Consider the following 20,636-nt stretch of genomic DNA (forward strand, 5'->3'; position numbering starts at 1 on the left):
AAATAATTTCCCTCTTTCCTATGTACTCTAACTTGAGCCTCACTATCCTCGTAAAAACTCTTCACTGCTTTCAGTAACCTACCTCCTACACCATACACCTGCAACATCTGCCACATTACCCCCCTATCCACCCTGTCATACGCCTTTTCCAAATCCATAAATGCCACAAAGACCTCTTTAGCCTTATCTAAATACTGTTCACTTATATGTTTCACTGTAAACACCTGGTCCACACACCCCCTACCTTTCCTAAAGCCTCCTTGTTCATCTGCTATCCTATTCTCCATCTTACTTTTAATTCTTTCAATAATAACTCTACCATACACTTTACCAGGTATACTCAACAGACTTATCCCCCTATAATTTTTGCACTCTCTTTTGTCCCCTTTGCCTTTATACAAAGGAACTATGCATGCTCTCTGCCAATCCCTAGGTACCTTACCCTCTTCCATACATTTATTAAATAATTGCACCAACCACTCCAAAACTATATCCCCACCTGCTTTTAACATTTCTATCTTTATCCCATCAATCCCGGCTGCCTTACCCCCTTTCATTTTACCTACTGCCTCACGAACTTCCCCCACACTCACAACTGGCTCTTCCTCACTCCTACAAGATGTTATTCCTCCTTGCCCTATACACGAAATCACAGCTTCCCTATCTTCATCAACATTTAACAATTCCTCAAAATATTCCCTCCATCTTCCCAATACCTCTAACTCTCCATTTAATAACTCTCCTCTCCTATTTTTAACTGACAAATCCATTTGTTCTCTAGGCTTCCTTAACTTGTTAATCTCACTCCAAAACTTTTTCTTATTTTCAACAAAATTTGTTGATAACATCTCACCCACTCTCTCATTTGCTCTCTTTTTACATTGCTTCACCACTCTCTTAACCTCTCTCTTTTTCTCCATATACTCTTCCCTCCTTGCATCACTTCTACTTTGTAAAAACTTCTCATATGCTAACTTTTTCTCCCTTACTACTCTCTTTACATCATCATTCCACCAATCGCTCCTCTTCCCTCCCGCACCCACTTTCCTGTAACCACAAACTTCTGCTGAACACTCTAACACTACATTTTTAAACCTACCCCATACCTCTTTGACCCCATTGCCTATGCTCTCATTAGCCCATCTATCCTCCAATAGCTGTTTATTTCTTTCCCTAACTGCCTCCTCTTTTAGTTTATAAACCTTCACCTCTCTCTTCCCTGATGCTTCTATTCTCCTTGTATTCCATCTACCTTTTACTCTCAGTGTAGCTACAACTAGAAAGTGATCTGATATATCTGTGGCCCCTCTATAAACATGTACATCCTGAAGTCTACTCAACAGTCTTTTATCTACCAATACATAATCCAACAAACTACTGTCATTTAGCCCTATATATATAATTCTGAGGCATGAATAGGCCTTTTTCTATACATTTTTTTGCTACATGAATATTTCACCTAAATTATTTATACATAGCATATCTAACTACGTAACACTCTTACAGCAAATGGCTATTTAACTACAATTTACTGTACTCACAAGCTGCTTTTTAATATTAAGAACTATGCAAAATACATTAGGAAAAAACTATAATCATACTTGTGCAACTTTTTCTTGTGGTAATTTAGTTCCTTTTGTGTACTAAAGAGTACTGCACACACATTGCATGGATAAGGCCCTGGGGAGCACCGTGGGAGGTGGTAGGTGATGCGCTTGAAGGTCCGATATTCCACACCACAAGTCTCGCACACAAACTTACGAAGTTTGTGGAGTTTGAGTACGTTGGTAATAAGAATTCTATTTGAAAGCTGAAACAAAAAATTAATATAAAAATGTTTCATAATGACAAGTATTTATATTCACAAAAATCTTAGGAATATGTTAATTAACCTTTTCACTGCCCAGACCCCTGAAATTAATGTTGCTCCCAGAATCCACTTTTTTTTTTTCTGAAATGGTACAGAAGCTTTTTCTGAAGGTAATGACACAAAGTACAAAATTTAATGGGAAAAAATATGGAATTACACCAGCACAAAGTTAGCAGTCTGAGTATAATTTACACATTAGCGATTTCACTGAATAAATCCTATTTTAATTCAATTTTACTGCTTCGTTCAACCAAATTTCTAGTTACAGTAGATCCTCATATTGCATGGATTTATTTGGATTAAATTATGGGGGATTAAATACAAAATGGGAATTGACACAGTTGCTTTTTGCTGATGATACTGTGCTTATGGGAGATTCTAAAGAAAAATTGCAAAGATTAGTGGATGAGTGTGGGAGTGTGTGTAAAGGTAGACAGTTGAAAGTGAACACAGAAAAGAGTAAGGTGATGAGGGTATCAAATGATTTAGATAAAGAAAACTTGGATATCAAATTGGGGAGGAGGAGTATGGAAGAAGTGAATGTTTTCAGATACTTGGGAATTGACGTGTCGGCGGATGTATTTATGAAGGATGAGGTTAACCATAGAATTGAAGAGGGAAAAAAGGTGAGTGGTGCATTGAGGTATATTTTATTATCACACTGGCCGATTCCCACCAAGGCAGGGTGGCCCGAAAAAGAAAAACTTTCACCATCATTCACTCCATCACTGTCTTGCCAGAAGGGTGCTTTACACTACAGTTTTTAAACTGCAACATTAACACCCCTCCTTCAGAGTGCAGGCACTGTACTTCCCATCTCCAGGACTCAAGTCCGGCCTGCCGGTTTCCCTGAATCCCTTCATAAATGTTACTTTGCTCACACTCCAACAGCACGTCAAGTATTAAAAGCCATTTGTCTCCATTCACTCCTATCAAACACGCTCATGCATGCCTGCTGGAAGTCCAAGCCCCTCGCACACAAAACCTCCTTTACCCCCTCCCTCGAACCTTTCCTAGGCCGACCCCTACCCCGCCTTCCTTCCACTACAGACTGATACACTCTTGAAGTCATTCTGTTTCGCTCCATTCTCTCTACATGTCCGAACCACCTCAACAACCCTTCCTCAGCCCTCTGGACAACAGTTTTGGTAATCCCGCACCTCCTCCTAACTTCCAAACTACGAATTCTCTGCATTATATTCACACCACACATTGCCCTCAGACATGACATCTCCACTGCCTCCAGCCTTCTCCTCGCTGCAACATTCATCACCCACGCTTCACACCCATATAAGAGCGTTGGTAAAACTATACTCTCATACATTCCCCTCTTTGCCTCCAAGGACAAAGTTCTTTGTCTCCACAGACTCCTAAGTGCACCACTCACTCTTTTTCCCTCATCAATTCTATGATTCACCTCATCTTTCATAGACCCATCCGCTGACACGTCCACTCCCAAATATCTGAATACATTCACCTCCTCCATACTCTCTCCCTGCAATCTGATATCCAATCTTTCATCACCTAATCTCTTTGTTATCCTCATAACCTTACTCTTTCCTGTATTCACCTTTAATTTTCTTCTTTTGTACACCCTACCAAATTCATCCACCAATCTCTGCAACTTCTCTTCAGAATCTCCCAAGAGCACAGTGTCATCAGCAAAGAGCAGCTGTGACAACTCCCACTTTGTGTATGATTCTTTATCTTTTAACTCCACGCCTCTTGCCAAGACCCTCGCATTTACTTCTCTTACAACCCCATCTATAAATATATTAAACAACCATGGTGACATCACACATCCTTGTCTAAGGCCTACTTTTACTGGGAAAAAATTTCCCTCTTTCCTACATACTCTAACTTGAGCCTCACTATCCTTGTAAAAACTCTTCACTGCTTTCATTAACCTACCTCCTACACCATACACTTGCAACATCTGCCACATTGCCCCCCTATCCACCCTGTCATACGCCTTTTCCAAATCCATAAATGCCACAAAGACCTCTTTAGCCTTATCTAAATACTGTTCACTTATATGTTTCACTGTAAACACCTGGTCCACACACCCCCTACCTTTCCTAAAGCCTCCTTGTTCATCTGCTATCCTATTGAGGTATATGTGGAGACAAAAAACATTATCTATGGAGGCAAAGAAGGGAATGTATGAAAGTATAGTAGTACCAACACTCTTCTATGGGTGTGAAGCTTGGGTTGTGAATGCAGCAGCATGGAGGCAGTTAGAGGCAGTGGAGATGTCCTGTCTAAGGGCAATGTGTGGTGTAAATATTATGCAGAAAATTCGGAGTGTGGAAATTAGGAGAAGGTGTGGAGTTAATAAAAATTATTAGTCAGAAGGCTGAAGAGGGGTTATTAAGGTGGTTTGGTCATTTAGAGAGAATGGATCAAAGTAGAATGACATGGAGAGCGTATAAATCTGTATTGAAAGGAAGGTGGGGTAGGGGTCGTCCTCGAAAAGGTTGGAAGGAAGGGGTAAGGGAGGTTTTGTGGGCGAGGGGCTTGGGCTTCCAGCAGGCATGCATGAGCATGTTCAATAGGAGTGAATGGAGACGAATGGTATTTGGGACCTGACGATCTGTTGGAGTGTGAGCAGGGTAATATTTAGTGAAGGGATTCAGGGAAACCAGTTATTTTTATATAGCTGGACTTGAGCCCTGGAGATGGGAAGTACAATGCCTGCACTCTAAAGGAGGGGTTCGGGATATTAGCAGTTTGGAGGGATATGTTGTGTATCTTCATGCGTATATGCTTCTAAACTGTTGTGTTCTGAGCATCTCTGCAAAAACAATGACTATGTGTGAGTGAGGTGAAAGTGTTGAATGGTGATGAAAGTATTTTCTTTTTGGGGATTTTCTTTCTTTTTTGGGTCACCCTGCCTCGGTGGGAGACAGCCGACTTGTTAAAAAAAAAAATACACTACTGAAAAACCGCAGCATAATTTTATACAACACTTTGCAAAATTTACTTAATACGGTGCGGTGTGAGGGAAGGGAAGGGGAAAAATTTGAAGTGTTGCCCACAGGATATTTTCCTAGCTCAGGCTGCCACCTGGCTGTGGGTGAGACTACTGCCTCTGTAGGGCTGCACGGGCTTCAAGGCAGCAAAGGATCACTTCACCTTCCTCCTTTGCTATAATGCATCAGGTGATTTCAAGTGTAAGCTCATGGTTATTTACCGCTTTACGAATCCTTGTGCTTTGAAAGGTGTAGATAAAAACACCTTACCAGTAATTTGGAGGTCAAACCAGTCAGCATAGATGACAGAGGAAATATTTATTGACTGGTTTAAGCATCACTTTATTCCTGAAGTCAAGTTTTACCTGCACAGCAAGAACCTTGCATTCAAGGCTCTCTTTATTCTTGATAATTCTCACATGTAAAATTTGTATTTTTACCTCCAAATACAACATCTTTAATACAACCACTGGATCGAGGAGTTATTAAGTCACTCAAGTGTAACTACACAAGAAAGGTGATGAAAAAACTAGTTGCATCAATGGACTGACTCCAACCTGGCAGTACCAAGTTTCTGGAATAATCTATAATGTACTGCAGGGTACAAGTAGTCAGAGATCCATTACAGAATTTATGCACACTCCAATACAACCATCGACTTTAGTACCAGAACCTCAACCGTCCACTTCTGCTGACACCCTCCCTGGGCAGTTGCTGTCTACCAACCTACTATCTACTAATATATATACTATATATGACTTTTGGATAGCCAGGAATGAATAACCACAGGATTAGTACAAAGCATTATGTAAGCCACAGACAAATTAACACTGCAAATTAGTAGAGAGCAGACTTTCAACAAGTAAAAACAACTTATATGATGAAAAATATTAAAGCAAATTTGGGCACTTGTATAAAAATACCCTTGGTAGTAGGTTGGTAGACAGCTACTGCCCAGGGACATACTACCGTCCTGCCAAGTGAGTGTAAAACTAAAGCCTGTAATTGTTTTACATGATGGTAGGATTGCTGGTGTCCTTTTTTCTGTCTCATGAACATGCAAGATTTCAGGTGCATCTTGCTACTTCTACTTACACTTAGGTCACACTACACATACATGTACAAGCATATATATACACACACACCCCTCTGAGTTTTCTTCTATTTTCTTTCTAGTTCTTATTCTTGTTTATTTCTTCATATCTCCATGGGGAAGTGGAACAGAATTCTTCCTCCGTAAGCCATGCGTGTTGTAAGAGGCGACTAAAATGCCAGGAGCAAGGGGCTAGTAACCTCTTCTCCTGTATATATTACTAAATGTAAAAGGAGAAACTTTCGTTTTTCCTTTTGGGCCACCCCGCCTCGGTGGGATACGGCCGGTGTGTTGAAAGAAGAAAGAAAACATGCAAGATTTCAGGTACGTCTTGCTACTTCTACTTACGCTTAGGTCACACTACACATACATGTACATGTACAAGCATATATATACACCCCCCTCTGAGTTTTCTGCTATTTTCTTTCTAGTTCTTGTTCTTGTTTATTTCCTCTTATCTCCATGGGGAAGTGGAACAGAATTCTTCCTCCGTAAGCCATGCATGTTGTAAGAGGCGACTAAAATGCCGGAAGCAAGGGGCTAGTAACCCCTTCTCCTGTATAAATTACTAAATTTGAAAAGAGAAACTTTTGTTTTTCTTTTTGGGCCACCCTGCCTAGGTGGGATACGGCTGGTTTGTTGGGGGGAAAAAAAAAAAAAAAAAAAAATACATGCAAGATTTCAGGTACATCTTGCTACTTCTACTTACACTTAGGTCACACTATACATGCATGTACAAGCATATATATACACACACACCCCTCTGAGTTTTCTTCTATTTTCTTTCTAGTTCTTATTCTTGTTTATTTCTTCATATCTCCATTTCACGAGACACATGGCTTACAGAGGAATAAGTAAGTAAGTAAGTAAGTAAATTTATTCAGGTATACACAATACAGTTACATAGAATTATCATACATAGCAGCATATGTGTAGAGAACCTAGAACAGAGGAATACAGAGGAAGAATTCTGTTCCACTTCCCCATGGAGATTTTTTTTATTATTTTTTTTTTTTTTTTTTTTTTTTTTTTTTTTTTTTTTTTTTTTTTTTTTTTTTTTCAACAAGTCGGCCGTCTCCCACCGAGGCAGGGTGACCCAAAAAAGAAAGAAAATCCCCAAAAAGAAAATACTTTCATCATCATTCAACACTTTCACCACACTCGCACATTATCACTGTTTTTGCAGAGGTGCTCAGAATACAACAGTCTAGAAGCATACACATGTATCTTTATATGTGTATGCTTCTAGACTGTTGTATTCTGAGCACCTCTGCAAAAACAGTGATAATGTGCGAGTGTGGTGAAAGTGTTGAATGATGATGAAAGTATTTTCTTTTTGGGGATTTTCTTTCTTTTTTGGGTCACCCTGCCTCGGTGGGAGACGGCCTACTTTTTTAAAAAAAAAAAAAAAAAAAAAAAAAATCTCCATGGGGAAGTGGAACAGAATTCTTCCTCTGTATTCCTCTGTTCTAGGTTCTCTACACATATGCTGCTATGTATGATAATTCTATGTAACTGTATTGTGTATACCTGAATAAATTTACTTACTTACTTACTTACTTATTCCTCTGTAAGCCATGTGTCTCGTGAAAGGCAACTAAAATGCCAGGAGCAAGGTGCTAGTAACCCCTTCTCGTACACATTACTAATGTTAAAAAGAGAAACTTTTGTTTTTCTTTTTGGGGCCACCCTGCTTCAGTGGGATACGGCCGGTTTGTTGAAAGAAGAATATAAAAATACTGGGAACTTACAGTGGATGTGGTATTATCATCATCAGTGGGAAGGCGACAGGTGTGAGTGTTGAACCTATGTATGGAAAGACATGCCAAGTTGCATGTTTTGCAGCAGTACAGAGGCAGTGTGTTATTGCTAAAGAGTTCTGGGTTCCCCACCTCTAGACCATCTTCATCTAAATGCACCTGTCACAAAAATAAATACATATGATTTTGTGGCATATTAAATTTGAGTAACAAATTTACTGTTACAATACATAAAAAGAAGGACAGAATACAAGTATTTAGTTCACGTAATATTCTGCCACTAATCATGGCAAAGATTTGAAAAGACATTCAGAACCTTCCCTAAACTTTTCATTTGCTAGATACACTACATCTACATTTAAAACCTTTTTTAACATGTAAAGGTTCAGCTATAAACAAATTGCAAAAGTTAAGATCAGGTTGTTTTTTTCTTGTTAAATGTGCACATGTATAGTCATTTTAAAACACTGTCTTCATTGTGAAGTGAATATATGGAAGACAGTACATATGCATGAATCTGAAGGTGGATATGTAAAGCAAAAGGAAATAGTATGTGTTAAACTCTACATACTTACCTATGCCTCTTAACTATAACTACTTTTCAAATTTTTTTGCATTGTAAGCCCTATCAAACCTATTCTTAAAGCTATATATGGAGTTTGCTTCCACCACCTTGTCTAAATTGTTCTGTCTCCTGACTACCCTCAGCCTATATCAGCAGTTCCTAGTATCTACGATTCATTTGCATCTAACTTCTATTCATGCCCCTTGTCTTCTGTTCCTGTTTTTCAGTCAATTCATGTTTGTCCTATCAATTCCTAACAGTATCTTGTGCATGTCTTCAATAATACCTTAACATCCTAACAGGTAATCTCTCACCCTAGAAGAGTGAGTAGGGTCAATGATAATGATGACGACAACACTTATTTACTGAACATTATAGTTCATCTAAAAGTCTCTCAACAAAGATATATGGTACTCTAAATTAAGGAAGACGATACTATATATTCAGTTTGTTTACTGCACTTTTCTCTATCAATTTACTCTGAATGAGAAACTGCACTTTACAATACAATATGAAGAATTTTCTTACCTCTTAGAGGCCAGTGTACCAAGTTCAATACATGATTCAATGAAATTGTGTATTTAATATACCCATTACTGTGAATGAAAAAAAAAATTAGTGCATCTCAACATGTCAAATTTATGCTGTTGTATTTAATCACTTGCACCCAAGACGAGCATTATCATCTCCCGAATATAATAAGCACGCATAATGATTTTTTTAACCTTTGTATAGTGTATAGAAAGATGCTTCCATTTGGAGAAAACTCTTCCACATTTTTCACATGTATGTTTTTTAGCAGGTGTCTCCAAAATCTTATTTTCACTTTCAGTCGAGTCAACAGAAACTGGTGGGTCATCTGCTTCCACTGCTCTTCTTCGTCGTTTGGAGACAGCATCTGCAATGCTGAGGAAATGAGATTTTAAAATTTAGTGCACAAAGATCAAAGGGTAATTCAGCACTCAATGCAATGAAAAATTTGATACTCTCATGGACATGGACAACACACAGTTAACAATTAACCCCTACAAGGTGAAAACCATTCCGAAACCATTTTAGTCACCTCTTAGAACACACATGGCTTACGGAAGAAGAATTCTGTTAAAACAGTGAGATATTATTAAATAATACCTGTCAATAATAAAATAACATCTCTCCAATAAAGTAATACAGTACAATAACTATTACTTTGTGAGGGATATGGCTATAGTGAAGAGCTTTAGTAAATAGTCTATGATTAAATCTTAATAAACATTTAAGTATTAGGATTAGTTTGCCCAAAATACATTAGATAACAGTGTCTTTCTTTGATGCCTCTCCCTGTTTTATTACAAGTATACTATACATTATTTATACTACATAAAGAAACAAATAGTATTGCACTGTAAATGATTTTTAGACAAAAAATATGTGAACACTGTATTATGAAGAATATAATGGGAATTTTTAGTTAAAAAAAATCTTCTCAAGCAATAATGAAGAAAAAAAAAAAGGGGGTTGGTACCTGCAGCAGCGTGAACAGGTGTGAAGACTGGCACTGTTGGATATGCTGCAATATTCTGTCTCATCAACTGGTAACTCTCCTCCACACTGATGACAAAATGATCACGTCACAGTAATATAAAATATATACAGCCTCTTCTCACTTAACGACAGAATTCCGTTCCTAAGACCACTTTGGTAAATGAATTTTTTTTTTTTTTTTTTTGACAAATCGGCTGCATCCCACCAAGGTAGGGTGACCCAAAAAGGAAAATGAATGTTTCTCTAAAATATATACATATACATTTTTTTAATACATGGGCCATTCCCCACTGAGGCAGGGTGACCCAAAAAAGAAGAAACATTTTCATCATTACTCACACCATCACTGTCTTGCCAAAGGCATGCCTACACTACATTTCGAAAGCTGCAACATATCTCCACCCCTTCTTCAGAGTGCAGGCATTATACTTCCCATCTCCAGGACTTAAGTCTGGCTAACCAGCTTCCCTGAATCCTTTCATAAATGTTACTTTGCTCACACTCCAACAACACGTCAAATCATAAAAACCATTTGCCTTCACTCGTATCTAATGAGTTCACACATGCCTGTTGGACATCCAAGCCCCTCCCATATAAACTAAATCTCCTCCTTTCAACAAACTGGCCATATCCCACCAAGGCAGGGTGGCCCAAAAGGAAAAAGGAAAGTTTCTCCTTTTAAATTTAGTAATATATACAGGAGAAGGGGTTACTAGCCCCTTGCTCCTGGCATTTTAGCCACCTCTTACGATATGCATGGCTCATGGAGGAAGAATTCTGTTCCACTTCCCCAAGGAGATAAGAGGAAATAAACAAGAACAAGCATGTTTATGAGACAGAAAAAAGACACTAGCAATCCTACCATCATGTAAAATAATTACAAGCTTCTGTTTCGCACTCGCTTGGAAGGATGCTAGTACCTCTCTGGGCAGTTGCTGTCTACCAACCTACTACCTTCACAAACTAAATGTAATATCAAATTTCTCTGTGGTGTTTATAAAATGCATTAACTTACAAAAGATGTCAGAAAAAATAACACTTGCCTTGATGCATTTTAAATGTTGTGCTTGCTCTCCATAGCTTGTATCACATAAGTGCTGGCCAACATTTAATGATGCTGTAAGAATTGTGGTTGGATCTGTAATTCCACTGATTTGCGATGACTGAGATACTGATGATGTTGAAAATGTGTTAGAGAAGGAGGAAGGTAGAACCGACTCTGTCAGTGTACTAGACGATGTTGAGGTTACAATATTAGTCGACAAGATTAATCCCGATGCATCAGCATCATCCACCAGAGCATCTAGAGGAGGGTGCTTAACAAGTGAGGGTTTAATGTCTGCAGGCACGACAAATGAGGAATTTGACATCTTTTGACTTCCCAAGCTCTCATTACCGTCCCCAGAATTTTCCAGGGACCCTTCAGAGCTTTCATTATCTGTAAAGTATTAATATATAATAGAATATTTTCTTTTTAATATGAGAAATCTACACCGTATTTGATAGTCACCAACAAAAATGCTAGAAGAAATTTACATGCAAAAGAAACAATAATATCACACTGATGAGTCTTTCTCTGACAGTAATACGGTACTTAAAACCATGGACCATCCCCTCTGCTTAAAGACTACATAACACTCGTATAATGATCTCATTCCTGGGGATGTTACTCATCATTAACAAACAAGCAGTGAATGCAGCTGCTGCTAGTTCAACAGAAAATGTCACTGTGAATATTTTCATATCACACATCAGTATATTTTGTCTCAAAAACATTTAAAGACAAAATAAAAGTATTTGTTAATATTTCCCTAATCACTCATAATCTAATGATTCACATTCCTTGACCAAATTGAACCTAACAAATAGAAACTTACAAACCAACAACAAACAAGCATGTACCACAAATAAATTCATCTGAGAAGAGTGAAAAGTAAGAAAAATAATAAATGTCAATTAATGAGGTTGTAGCACCATTAACCCTTTCAGGGTCCGTGCCGTAGATCTACGGCTTTACGTTCAGGGTCCAAACCGTAGATCTACGCCATGAGCTCAGCTCACCCTGATAAGCTGCGAGTGGTAAATTTGGGCCTAGATGTGAGAGAATACATCTATGTGGTATGTGTGCACCACATAAAACAAATCCTGCAGTACACAGTGTATACTGAGAGAAAAAAACTGAGACCGTGATTTTCAATTAAAACAGCGACTTTGCAGTGTTTTTTCGTATGTTTTTTATATTTGCATTTGCGATTTCCTGGTCTCACTTGATAGAATGGAAGATATATTACAGAAATAGAGATGATTTTGATTGGTTTTACCACTGGAAATGGCTTGAAACCGAGCTCAAATAGCGGAAATGTTAAATTTTTGTCGATGTTCAAGAGTAAACAAACTACCTCACACGTCTAATACACGCCAGCTGGTGGGTCTAATATACATTCACAAATGTGATGATATTTATATTATTATTACAACATTGCATAAGAGTAAATCTTCTATTTTTTGGTTTGAATAAAAATTCATTATGTGAATAAAAATAAAAATGAAATTGATTTGTAAAGCCTCAAAACGTAACTAATGAACAGAGGAAATGTTAGTTTAGTGCCAGGAATGCCTGCATCGTTTATTCTGGACCCTATTTTGAAACTGGAATATTTTTAACTTTGTGTTAATTGGCCAAATTACAAATTTCCGATCACTTTATTTTGTAGTTGAAACAGTTGACTGGGCGATTTATTGTACTCAATGGATAGAATAGAAGTAATACTAGTGAAATAGCTGCACATTAATAGCACCTTTCAAGGCAGGTGAAATTGCTGAGCTAGAAAATGTACAGAGAACCTTCACGGCGCTCATGACGGAGATAAAACACCTCAATTACTGGGAGCGCTTGAAGTTCCTGAACCTGTATTCCCTGGAATGCAGGCAGGAGAGATCCATGATTATATACACCTGGAAAATCCTAGAGGGACTAGTACCGAACTTGCACACGAAAATCACTCACAACGAAAGCAAACGACTTGGCAGACGATGCAACATCCCTCCAATGAAAAGCAGGGGTGTCATTAGCACGTTAAGAGACAATACAATAAGTGTCAGGGGCCCGAGACTGTTCAAACCAAAAAATAGAAGATTTACCGTTATGCAATATTGTAATAATTGTATAAATATCATCACCACATTTGTGAACGTATATCAGACCCACCAGCTGGCGTGTATTAGACGTGTGAGGTCGTTTGTTTACTCTTGAACATGGGCAAAAATTTAACATTTCTGCTACTTTGAGCTCAGTTTCAAGCCATTTTCAGTGCTAAAACCAATCAAAATCATCTCTATTTCTGTAATATGTCTTCCATTCTATCAAATGAGACCAAGAAATCGCAAATACAACTATAAAAAACATACGAAAAAACACTGGAAAGTCGCAGTTTTAATCGAAAATCATAGTCTCAGTTTTTTTTCTCATTATACACTGTGTGCTGCAGGATTTGTTTTATGTGGTGCACACATACCACATAGATGTATTCTCTCATATCTAGGCCCAAATTTACCGCTCACAGCTTATCAGAGTGAGCTGAGCTCATGGTATAGATCTACGGTTTGGACCCTGAACGTAAAGCCGTAGATCTACGGCACGGACCCTGAAAGGGTTAATTGCCTATTTCTATTTCATATTGATATGTTAATTTAAGTAAATGGATAAGATGGCATATTAAAGCAAAATATAATGAAACATACAAAGGATAATCCCCTTTGTATTTTGAATATGAACTGCACCACCAGTCATCAAGAGTTGAAGATTACTTACCAGACAAAGATTCTGATGTATGAACAACTTGTGGGGTAGAACTTGGTGCCTTGTCAACATTATTCTTCAAGTTCTTAACAATATCCTGGGTTTTGAAAAACAATCTATTATTAGAGTAAAAAGAAACATTTCAATATAAGCACTGATTTGTTTGTCTAGCTTACAAACTTTTGTAAACACTGGTGTTGGAACCAGAGAGGGAGAGATGTCTCATTTTTAGTCTTCATATTTTCTATCACTGTTCACATCTCCTGTTACGTTGTTGGAAAGTATAGCTTTTGAAGACCAACAAAAGGAACTGTTTATTTACGTAAACTGTGATGTGAAAGTAAGACTACAGAGCAAGCACTGTACAGTCAAAGAAAAGAACTTTCAGTTGGGTGAAGGTTTCCCTGTTGACTTCCTCAAAAGTAATCTCTCCTTGCAGGGACTAATGCACAAAATTAAAGTAGAAAAAGGACCATTTTTTTTTCAATATTCATATTTATACATCTTATTAAAAAAATTATCTCTCCAAAAATTATACTACAGTAATAACATGCACAATTCTACACAACTCTGTGATCCAAGGACAACTGCCACAGTTGGCTAGTATTTTCAAACCAGAGTTATACAGTACACAAATAACCCACACATAAGAGAGAGGAGCTTATGATGACATTTTGCTCTGACTTGGCCCAAGTTGGACTGACATGTCATCAAAAGCTTCTCTCTCCTATGTGAGAGTTATTTGTGTATTGTTCCAGTCACCTTATTGTGCCTTTTGTTCTTTTCAGAGTTATACAGAATATGGATTATGTTGCTGCCATCCATAGTGCTACCATGTCTATCTCATCACTTTTAAAAATACAGTGCATGCAATTTAGAATTTTGATTACTTGTATCCTCTTGTCCTGAGCATTTAATACTGTCTGTGCTGCATTTGCTGCAGGAACAAGAGGGATGTCTATTGTTGCATTCCTGACTATGCTGGTGTTCTGCAAAATGAACCTGGAGACTTTTGTTTGCATTTTGTAGGTGGTGGCCTCTTTCTGAATACTGTATGCTATAGTACAGAACTAGCTTCTTACTTACAAGATGATCAGAGTATCAGTGGTCTGCATTAGAAGATAATGAATCTGTATTTAATACAAAGTGGGAGTTGTCACAGTTGCTTTTTGCCAATGACATGATTCTTTTGGAAGATTCTAAGGAGCAATTGCAAAGGTTGGTAAACAAATCCGGGAGGGTGTATAAAAGAAGGAAATTCAAAGTGAACACAGGAGGAGCAAGGTGAAGAAAGTATCAAAAAAATATAGGCAATGAAATAGTGGATATCAGATAGGAGGAGTGAGGAGGAAGTAAATGTATTCAGATATTTGAAAGTGGACTTATTAGCTGATGGTTCTATGAAAGATGAGGCTAAAAAATGTGGATGAGATGGAGTAAAAAAGTGTGGTGCATCGAGGCAGCTGCAGAGACTAAGCACATTATCCATGGAGGCAAACAGACGAATATACCAGTGATGAGGAGGCTGGAGACAATAGAGATGTCAAGTTTGAGGGCAATGTGTAGTGTATTAGATAGGAGTGAGGTTTTTTATGATTTGATGTGCTGTTGGAGTATGAGCAGGGTAACATTTATAAAGGGATTCAGTGAAACCAGTTAGTTAGACTCAGAGTCCTGGAGGTAAGAAATTCAGTACCTACACTCTGAAGAAAGGGTGGGGGATGTTGCAATTTGGAGGGTCATATAAATAGTGATGTTAGTGCACTTCTGACAAGACACTGATTCAGTGAATGACAGAGTTCTCCTCTTTTTCGGGTTACCCTACTTTGGCAAGACAGCTGTTGTGAGAAAATAAAGTAGCAAAGTACTGTACAAACAATTTTTCATTCCTTTTTTAACTTTTAATATTACTGTACTTTTACAAAGCTAACATTAATATGCACCACACACTGTGTACTGTATTCTTTTTTTAAATATTTTTTCTTCAGCTTCAGAATTTATATTTCTTAGCCATTAAGTTCTTTATAGTATATAGTATAAAAAATACAGAAATATAACAAACCTGGTTAAGAAATTTTTTTATTTAATTACCAATACACCAAAATCTATTCTAGAATATAGGGCAGAAGTGCCTGGCATTACTAACCTTAAGTTTTGCTATCATTTGCTCTACAATAAGCAGGTAGGTGGAGCTCCTACAATGTCCATCATCCTCGCGAATATGGTATGTGATACTGTGGCATTCAACTAAATCTGCCCCTTCAGCCTATAAATAAGATCATTATTTATTAGTATTAGTCTATTTTTGGGAAGCACTAAACCCACAAAGCAAGTGAAGTTCCAATTCCTTGGATCAGGAAGCCTTCACTAGCATTAAAGCAAGCAAATAAAATGAACACAACAAATGGAACACATCAGAAGGCCTGCAAATCCACAGGAGGTAGGGCCTAATTACAGTACTGTATATCAAATTTTATTGGCTCAGTTTTATATATTTTCAACATACTGGCTGACTCCCACCGACGTAGGGTTTCCCACAAAAAATTAAACACAATCACTGTCATTCACCCAATTGCTGTCTTGCTAGAAGCATGCCAATATCACAGTTCAGAACTGTAAACTCTTCATCATCATCTTTATATCTAACATATTATTATCTCTGTATGACTGCTCAAGCTTAGAAGACTTTCTAAGGGTTATTAAACCCAGAATAACAAAAAAAAAAAAAAATCTGTAGTACAGCTTATTTCCATCATGGTCCTGAAAGTTGTACTCTAGAGTGTGCCCAGTAATGTGTAAGATGACATGAATGCATGTGTATCCTAGCCAAGGAAGCATATGTTGCAAGCTGAATGCTTGACAAGTGACCTGGCCATTCTGCAGCATGAATAAAATTACACTGCACTCTCAAAATAATGTTCCACTAGAACCATATAAATTATTACCATGAGCTTATTCTAGGCACTGGACCAAATGAAGTGTAAAACTAACATATTATAGTAAAACCACAATATAACAAAACTCCATATAAGGAATTGCAACTTGATGTTTAATACCCACATCCAGCACACGACATAGGTCTCCAAAACAGTAGACATCCTCTCACAGGATGTCTACAGCACTACTTACTATGTACTACCACTAATTTATCCGTACCTCACCTATGATATTTGTGCCAGGGGGATCGACTTTGTCAAATCACCTAAAACTAAAAATAACTCGACAAAAAGCCACTGTATGAATGATTAATCAATCCAGTGCTAGACAACACTCCCCCCACTCTTCATAAGTCTAAATTTGCTTAATATACATAGCATGCACTCATACTACTAGGCTTATTACATATACAGGACAATCAATTCCAATATAAACCCTCCTCTGATAATCTTCCTTTATAGCTGCAACAGAACTCACAGAAATAACATGACACAAAAACCTCTTTGATATCCCCGGGGTCCGACTCGACCTGTGTAAAAACTCATTGCGCATAAAAGGCCCTGAAATCACGGTGGTCAATGCCCCTGTGGCCCAGTCTGTGACCAGGCCTCATGGTGGATCAGGACCTGATCAACCAGACTGTTACTGTTGGCCTCATGCAACCCAATGTGCACACCACAGCCTGGCTGGTCAGGTACTGACTTTAGGTGCCTGTACAGTGTCTTCTTGAAGACAGCCAGGGGTCTATTGGTAATCCCCCTTATGTATGCTGAGAGGCAGTTGAACAGTCTTGGGCCCCTGACACTTACTGTGTTGTCTCTTATCGTGCTAGTGACACCCCTGCTTTTCATTGGGGGGATGTTGCATCGTCTGCAGAGTCTTTTGCTTTCATAGAGAGTGATTTTCATGTGCAAGTTTGGTACCAATCCCTCTAGGATTTTCCAAGTGTATATAATCATGCATCTCTCCTGCCTGCATTCTAGGGAGTACAGGTTGAGGAACTTCAAGTGTTCCCAGTAACTGAGGTGTTTTACTGCAGTTGTGTGTGCCATGAAGGTTCTCTATATACAGTGGACCCTCGGCATAAGATGGCATCGGTATACGTTAAATGCAGCATACATTTTAACGCAAAAATTTTGCCTCGCCTCACATTAAAAAACTCGCCCCATGCGATTCATCCGAGACACATCCCACGTTTGGCCTCAGCGCCAGTGTTCACAAGCCAGCCAGTGCGGTCACATCTACGCATACATTCAGTACATTTCACATTATCCCAGTGTTTTTAGTGCTTGTAACTACAAAATAAGTCACCATGGACCCCAAGAAAGCTTCTAGTACCATCCCTGTGGTAAAAATGGTGAGAATTAGTATGGAATTGAAAAAAAGAGATTAAGGAAATGTGTGCAAAGTGGCTTGAAGTGCAAACCTTTATGGATGAAAATCACCCTCACACAGCTATTGCAAGCCGTGCTGGTGACTATTACAATGACAATGTTGTGAACCACTTTAGACAAATCATAAAGGAATGAGAGGTACAGGCCTCTATGGACAGATATGTTGTGCGATAGAAGTTCACTGACTCTCAAGCTGGTCCTAGTGGCATTAAAAGAAGAAGGGAAGTAACCCCAGAAAAGGACTTGATACCTCAAGTCCTAATGGAAGGGGATTCCCCTTCTAAACAATAAGTTCGACACTCTCCCCTCCTCCCATCCCATCAATCATCACCAGATCTTCATTAAAGGTAAGTGTCATGTATTCTACTGTTAGTAGAGTACTACTTATTGTGCATGTCTTCTTCAGTTTGTGTGCATTAAACTTAATATTTCATGTGGTAAAACTTTTTTTTTTTCATACTTTTGGGCGTGTTGCACGGATTAATTTGATTTCCATTATTTCTTATGGGGAAAATTAATTCACCTTTTAATTCACCTTATGATAATGTCGGCATATGATGAGCTCTCAAGAACGGATTAATATCGTATGCCGGGGGTCCACTATACTTTCTAGGTCAGCATTTCACCTGCCTTGAAAGGGGCTGTTAGTGTGCAGCAGTATTCCAGTCTAGATAGAATAAGTGACCTGAAGTGTCATGGGCTTAAGGTCAAGAGAAGATTTTGTTCTGATTTTTAACTCGAATGGTTAAGCACACAGGATGACCCAATACATTGTCTCGTCATGGAGTCAGTCTTTTTCCTATTGTGGTCCTTTAATCTTGTCCCCCAGGACGAGACCCACAATAGTCGACTAACATCCAGGTACCTACTTACTCCTAGGTGAACAAAGACAGCAGGTAAGCTTATTTACAGGTACACACAAGTACAATTATCATACATAATGTAAATTACCTAGGTTAACCCATGGTTTCTCAGTGTGTGAGCTGAGGACACCACCAATTGAGCCACATTAGGTTATTTCAGCCTGGGTTTGGTAAGGTTAGGTTACGGTTCTTACATCTGAACGACATAGAACAATATCCAGGATAAATAACAACCTGATATTGGATACTTTTATGGTTAACTTATAACCAGACTCACATAAGTAAGTGATCTCAATAATTACCAGAGTTTCTTCTGCAAATACTTATCTTATCTTACTTACCACTTACAGTATATAATAATCATGTGCTTCATGTAAGCTGCAACCATAGTAAACAATCACACCAACACTGCAACAATGACCTCTACACACAACTTAAATAAAGCTCATTTTAGACTGAGAAAACTTGTGGCAATGTTTACAGGAGCGGGGGAAGTGGAGTTAACACCTCTATCTCATCTACACTAACAATAAACATTCTGGTTTTCCACATATACATGGCACCATATACACCAGTAACTATATACAACACCTTGTGAATAAACTCAGTGATGACAGTGAAGGTTTCATGTACTAAATGGTTCAAAGTTGCCATGTTAACAAAGAGGTTGACTTCCTCCGCCGGCCACCATGAAACGCCTCTCACTCACAAACAAAAAAAAACTTTATTACTACAAAATACAATTTACAATTGATTAAAAAAAATGACTGATATTATTGACATACTTTATGTAGAGCTCCTGGTTATAGAAACCATTTTGTACTCTTCTTATATATTCTTACTGCTCAATTTTCTGTATACGATAGTGCAAATGAATACCATATAACAGTTATATTGCAGTAGTTTAATACAATTTCTTTAGTAATAACAGTTAGACATTTACTTTATTTTACAGCATATGGTATTAACATTTTTCGTTTTTCATTGATTTGATCAAATAAGTAGAGCATTTTGGACGAAATATTAAAATAACCCTCGCACTGTGTCTTATTAACTATGGTAGTGCTAGTAGTCAGTCTTACAGAAAAACAATAATTGCATATAATACCGTCAATAAGACGAGTAAAACACATGTACAATAGACTGGAATCTTTATTTCAGAAACGTTTCACCTACACAGTGGTCTTCTAATTTATCAATTCTGTATCCCACTGAAGAGGCCTGTCGTGATGGCGAAACGTTTCGCAAATAAAGTTACCGAACTACTGTGATAAATGGTTTAGAAAACCGATGTGTTCAGTGCATCAGTTTTCAGGCTGATAGACTGAACACATCAATTTCAGCCTGAGGGACTGATTACCTCTAACTCCTCTCTTTCCACCATTTTTCTTTGTGTTGGACTGATGAAGCCACTGGCTGGAGAAACGTTTCCTCAGTAAAGATTCCCAAATGTTGTACTGAACTACTGCACATACATCTTAATCTACCAGACCTGTAGGAATTTGTAAGTCGGGATAGTTTCTCTGTGTCAGGATTCCATAATGTGTCTGACTAAGTGTTGGTCAATACCATTTGATAATCATTAAGTGTTGGTAGAGATTAATTGTACTTAAATTACAATAGTTTCAATAATAAATATTGAAATTATATTATGGGAATATAACATTGTGAGTTGTTGTTGCTTGGGAAATTGAGCTTGAATATTTCTTACACAAGGGACATTTGCTCCTAATTAATTTTAATTATCTTGTCAATGAAATAATCAACGCTATTGGATTATCCTAAGTTGAAGCTACATAATACAGGATACATATGTATGCTAACAACAGATAATACAAGATACATATGTTAACACATTA

General features: G+C 37.9%; 1 protein-coding gene across 2 annotated transcripts in view; it reads right to left on the bottom strand.

Moving 5' to 3' along the window:
* The window catches only part of LOC128685031 (zinc finger protein 678), a 37,468-nt gene extending 18,001 nt beyond the window's left edge, over nt 1-19,467 (bottom strand). Inside the window, exons 1-8 of one of the 2 annotated variants that reach the window (XM_053771464.2) lie at nt 19,369-19,467; nt 15,730-15,849; nt 13,596-13,680; nt 10,828-11,222; nt 9,765-9,850; nt 8,986-9,166; nt 7,687-7,854; nt 1,602-1,810 (exon numbers count right to left, since the gene is read on the bottom strand). In XM_053771464.2, the coding sequence (XP_053627439.2) occupies nt 1,602-1,810; nt 7,687-7,854; nt 8,986-9,166; nt 9,765-9,850; nt 10,828-11,222; nt 13,596-13,680; nt 15,730-15,849; nt 19,369-19,431 (1,307 nt within the window). In that variant the 5' untranslated portion in view covers nt 19,432-19,467. Of the gene's footprint in view, nt 1-1,601; nt 1,811-7,686; nt 7,855-8,985; nt 9,167-9,764; nt 9,851-10,827; nt 11,223-13,595; nt 13,681-15,729; nt 15,850-19,118; nt 19,206-19,368 lie in introns of those variants that run through there. The other variant, XM_070102241.1, reaches the window with a different exon arrangement.
* Between the last annotated feature and the right edge of the window lie 1,169 nt (nt 19,468-20,636).

Source organism: Cherax quadricarinatus, chromosome 5, assembly GCF_038502225.1.
Source record: "Cherax quadricarinatus isolate ZL_2023a chromosome 5, ASM3850222v1, whole genome shotgun sequence".
Taxonomy (NCBI): domain Eukaryota; kingdom Metazoa; phylum Arthropoda; class Malacostraca; order Decapoda; family Parastacidae; genus Cherax; species Cherax quadricarinatus.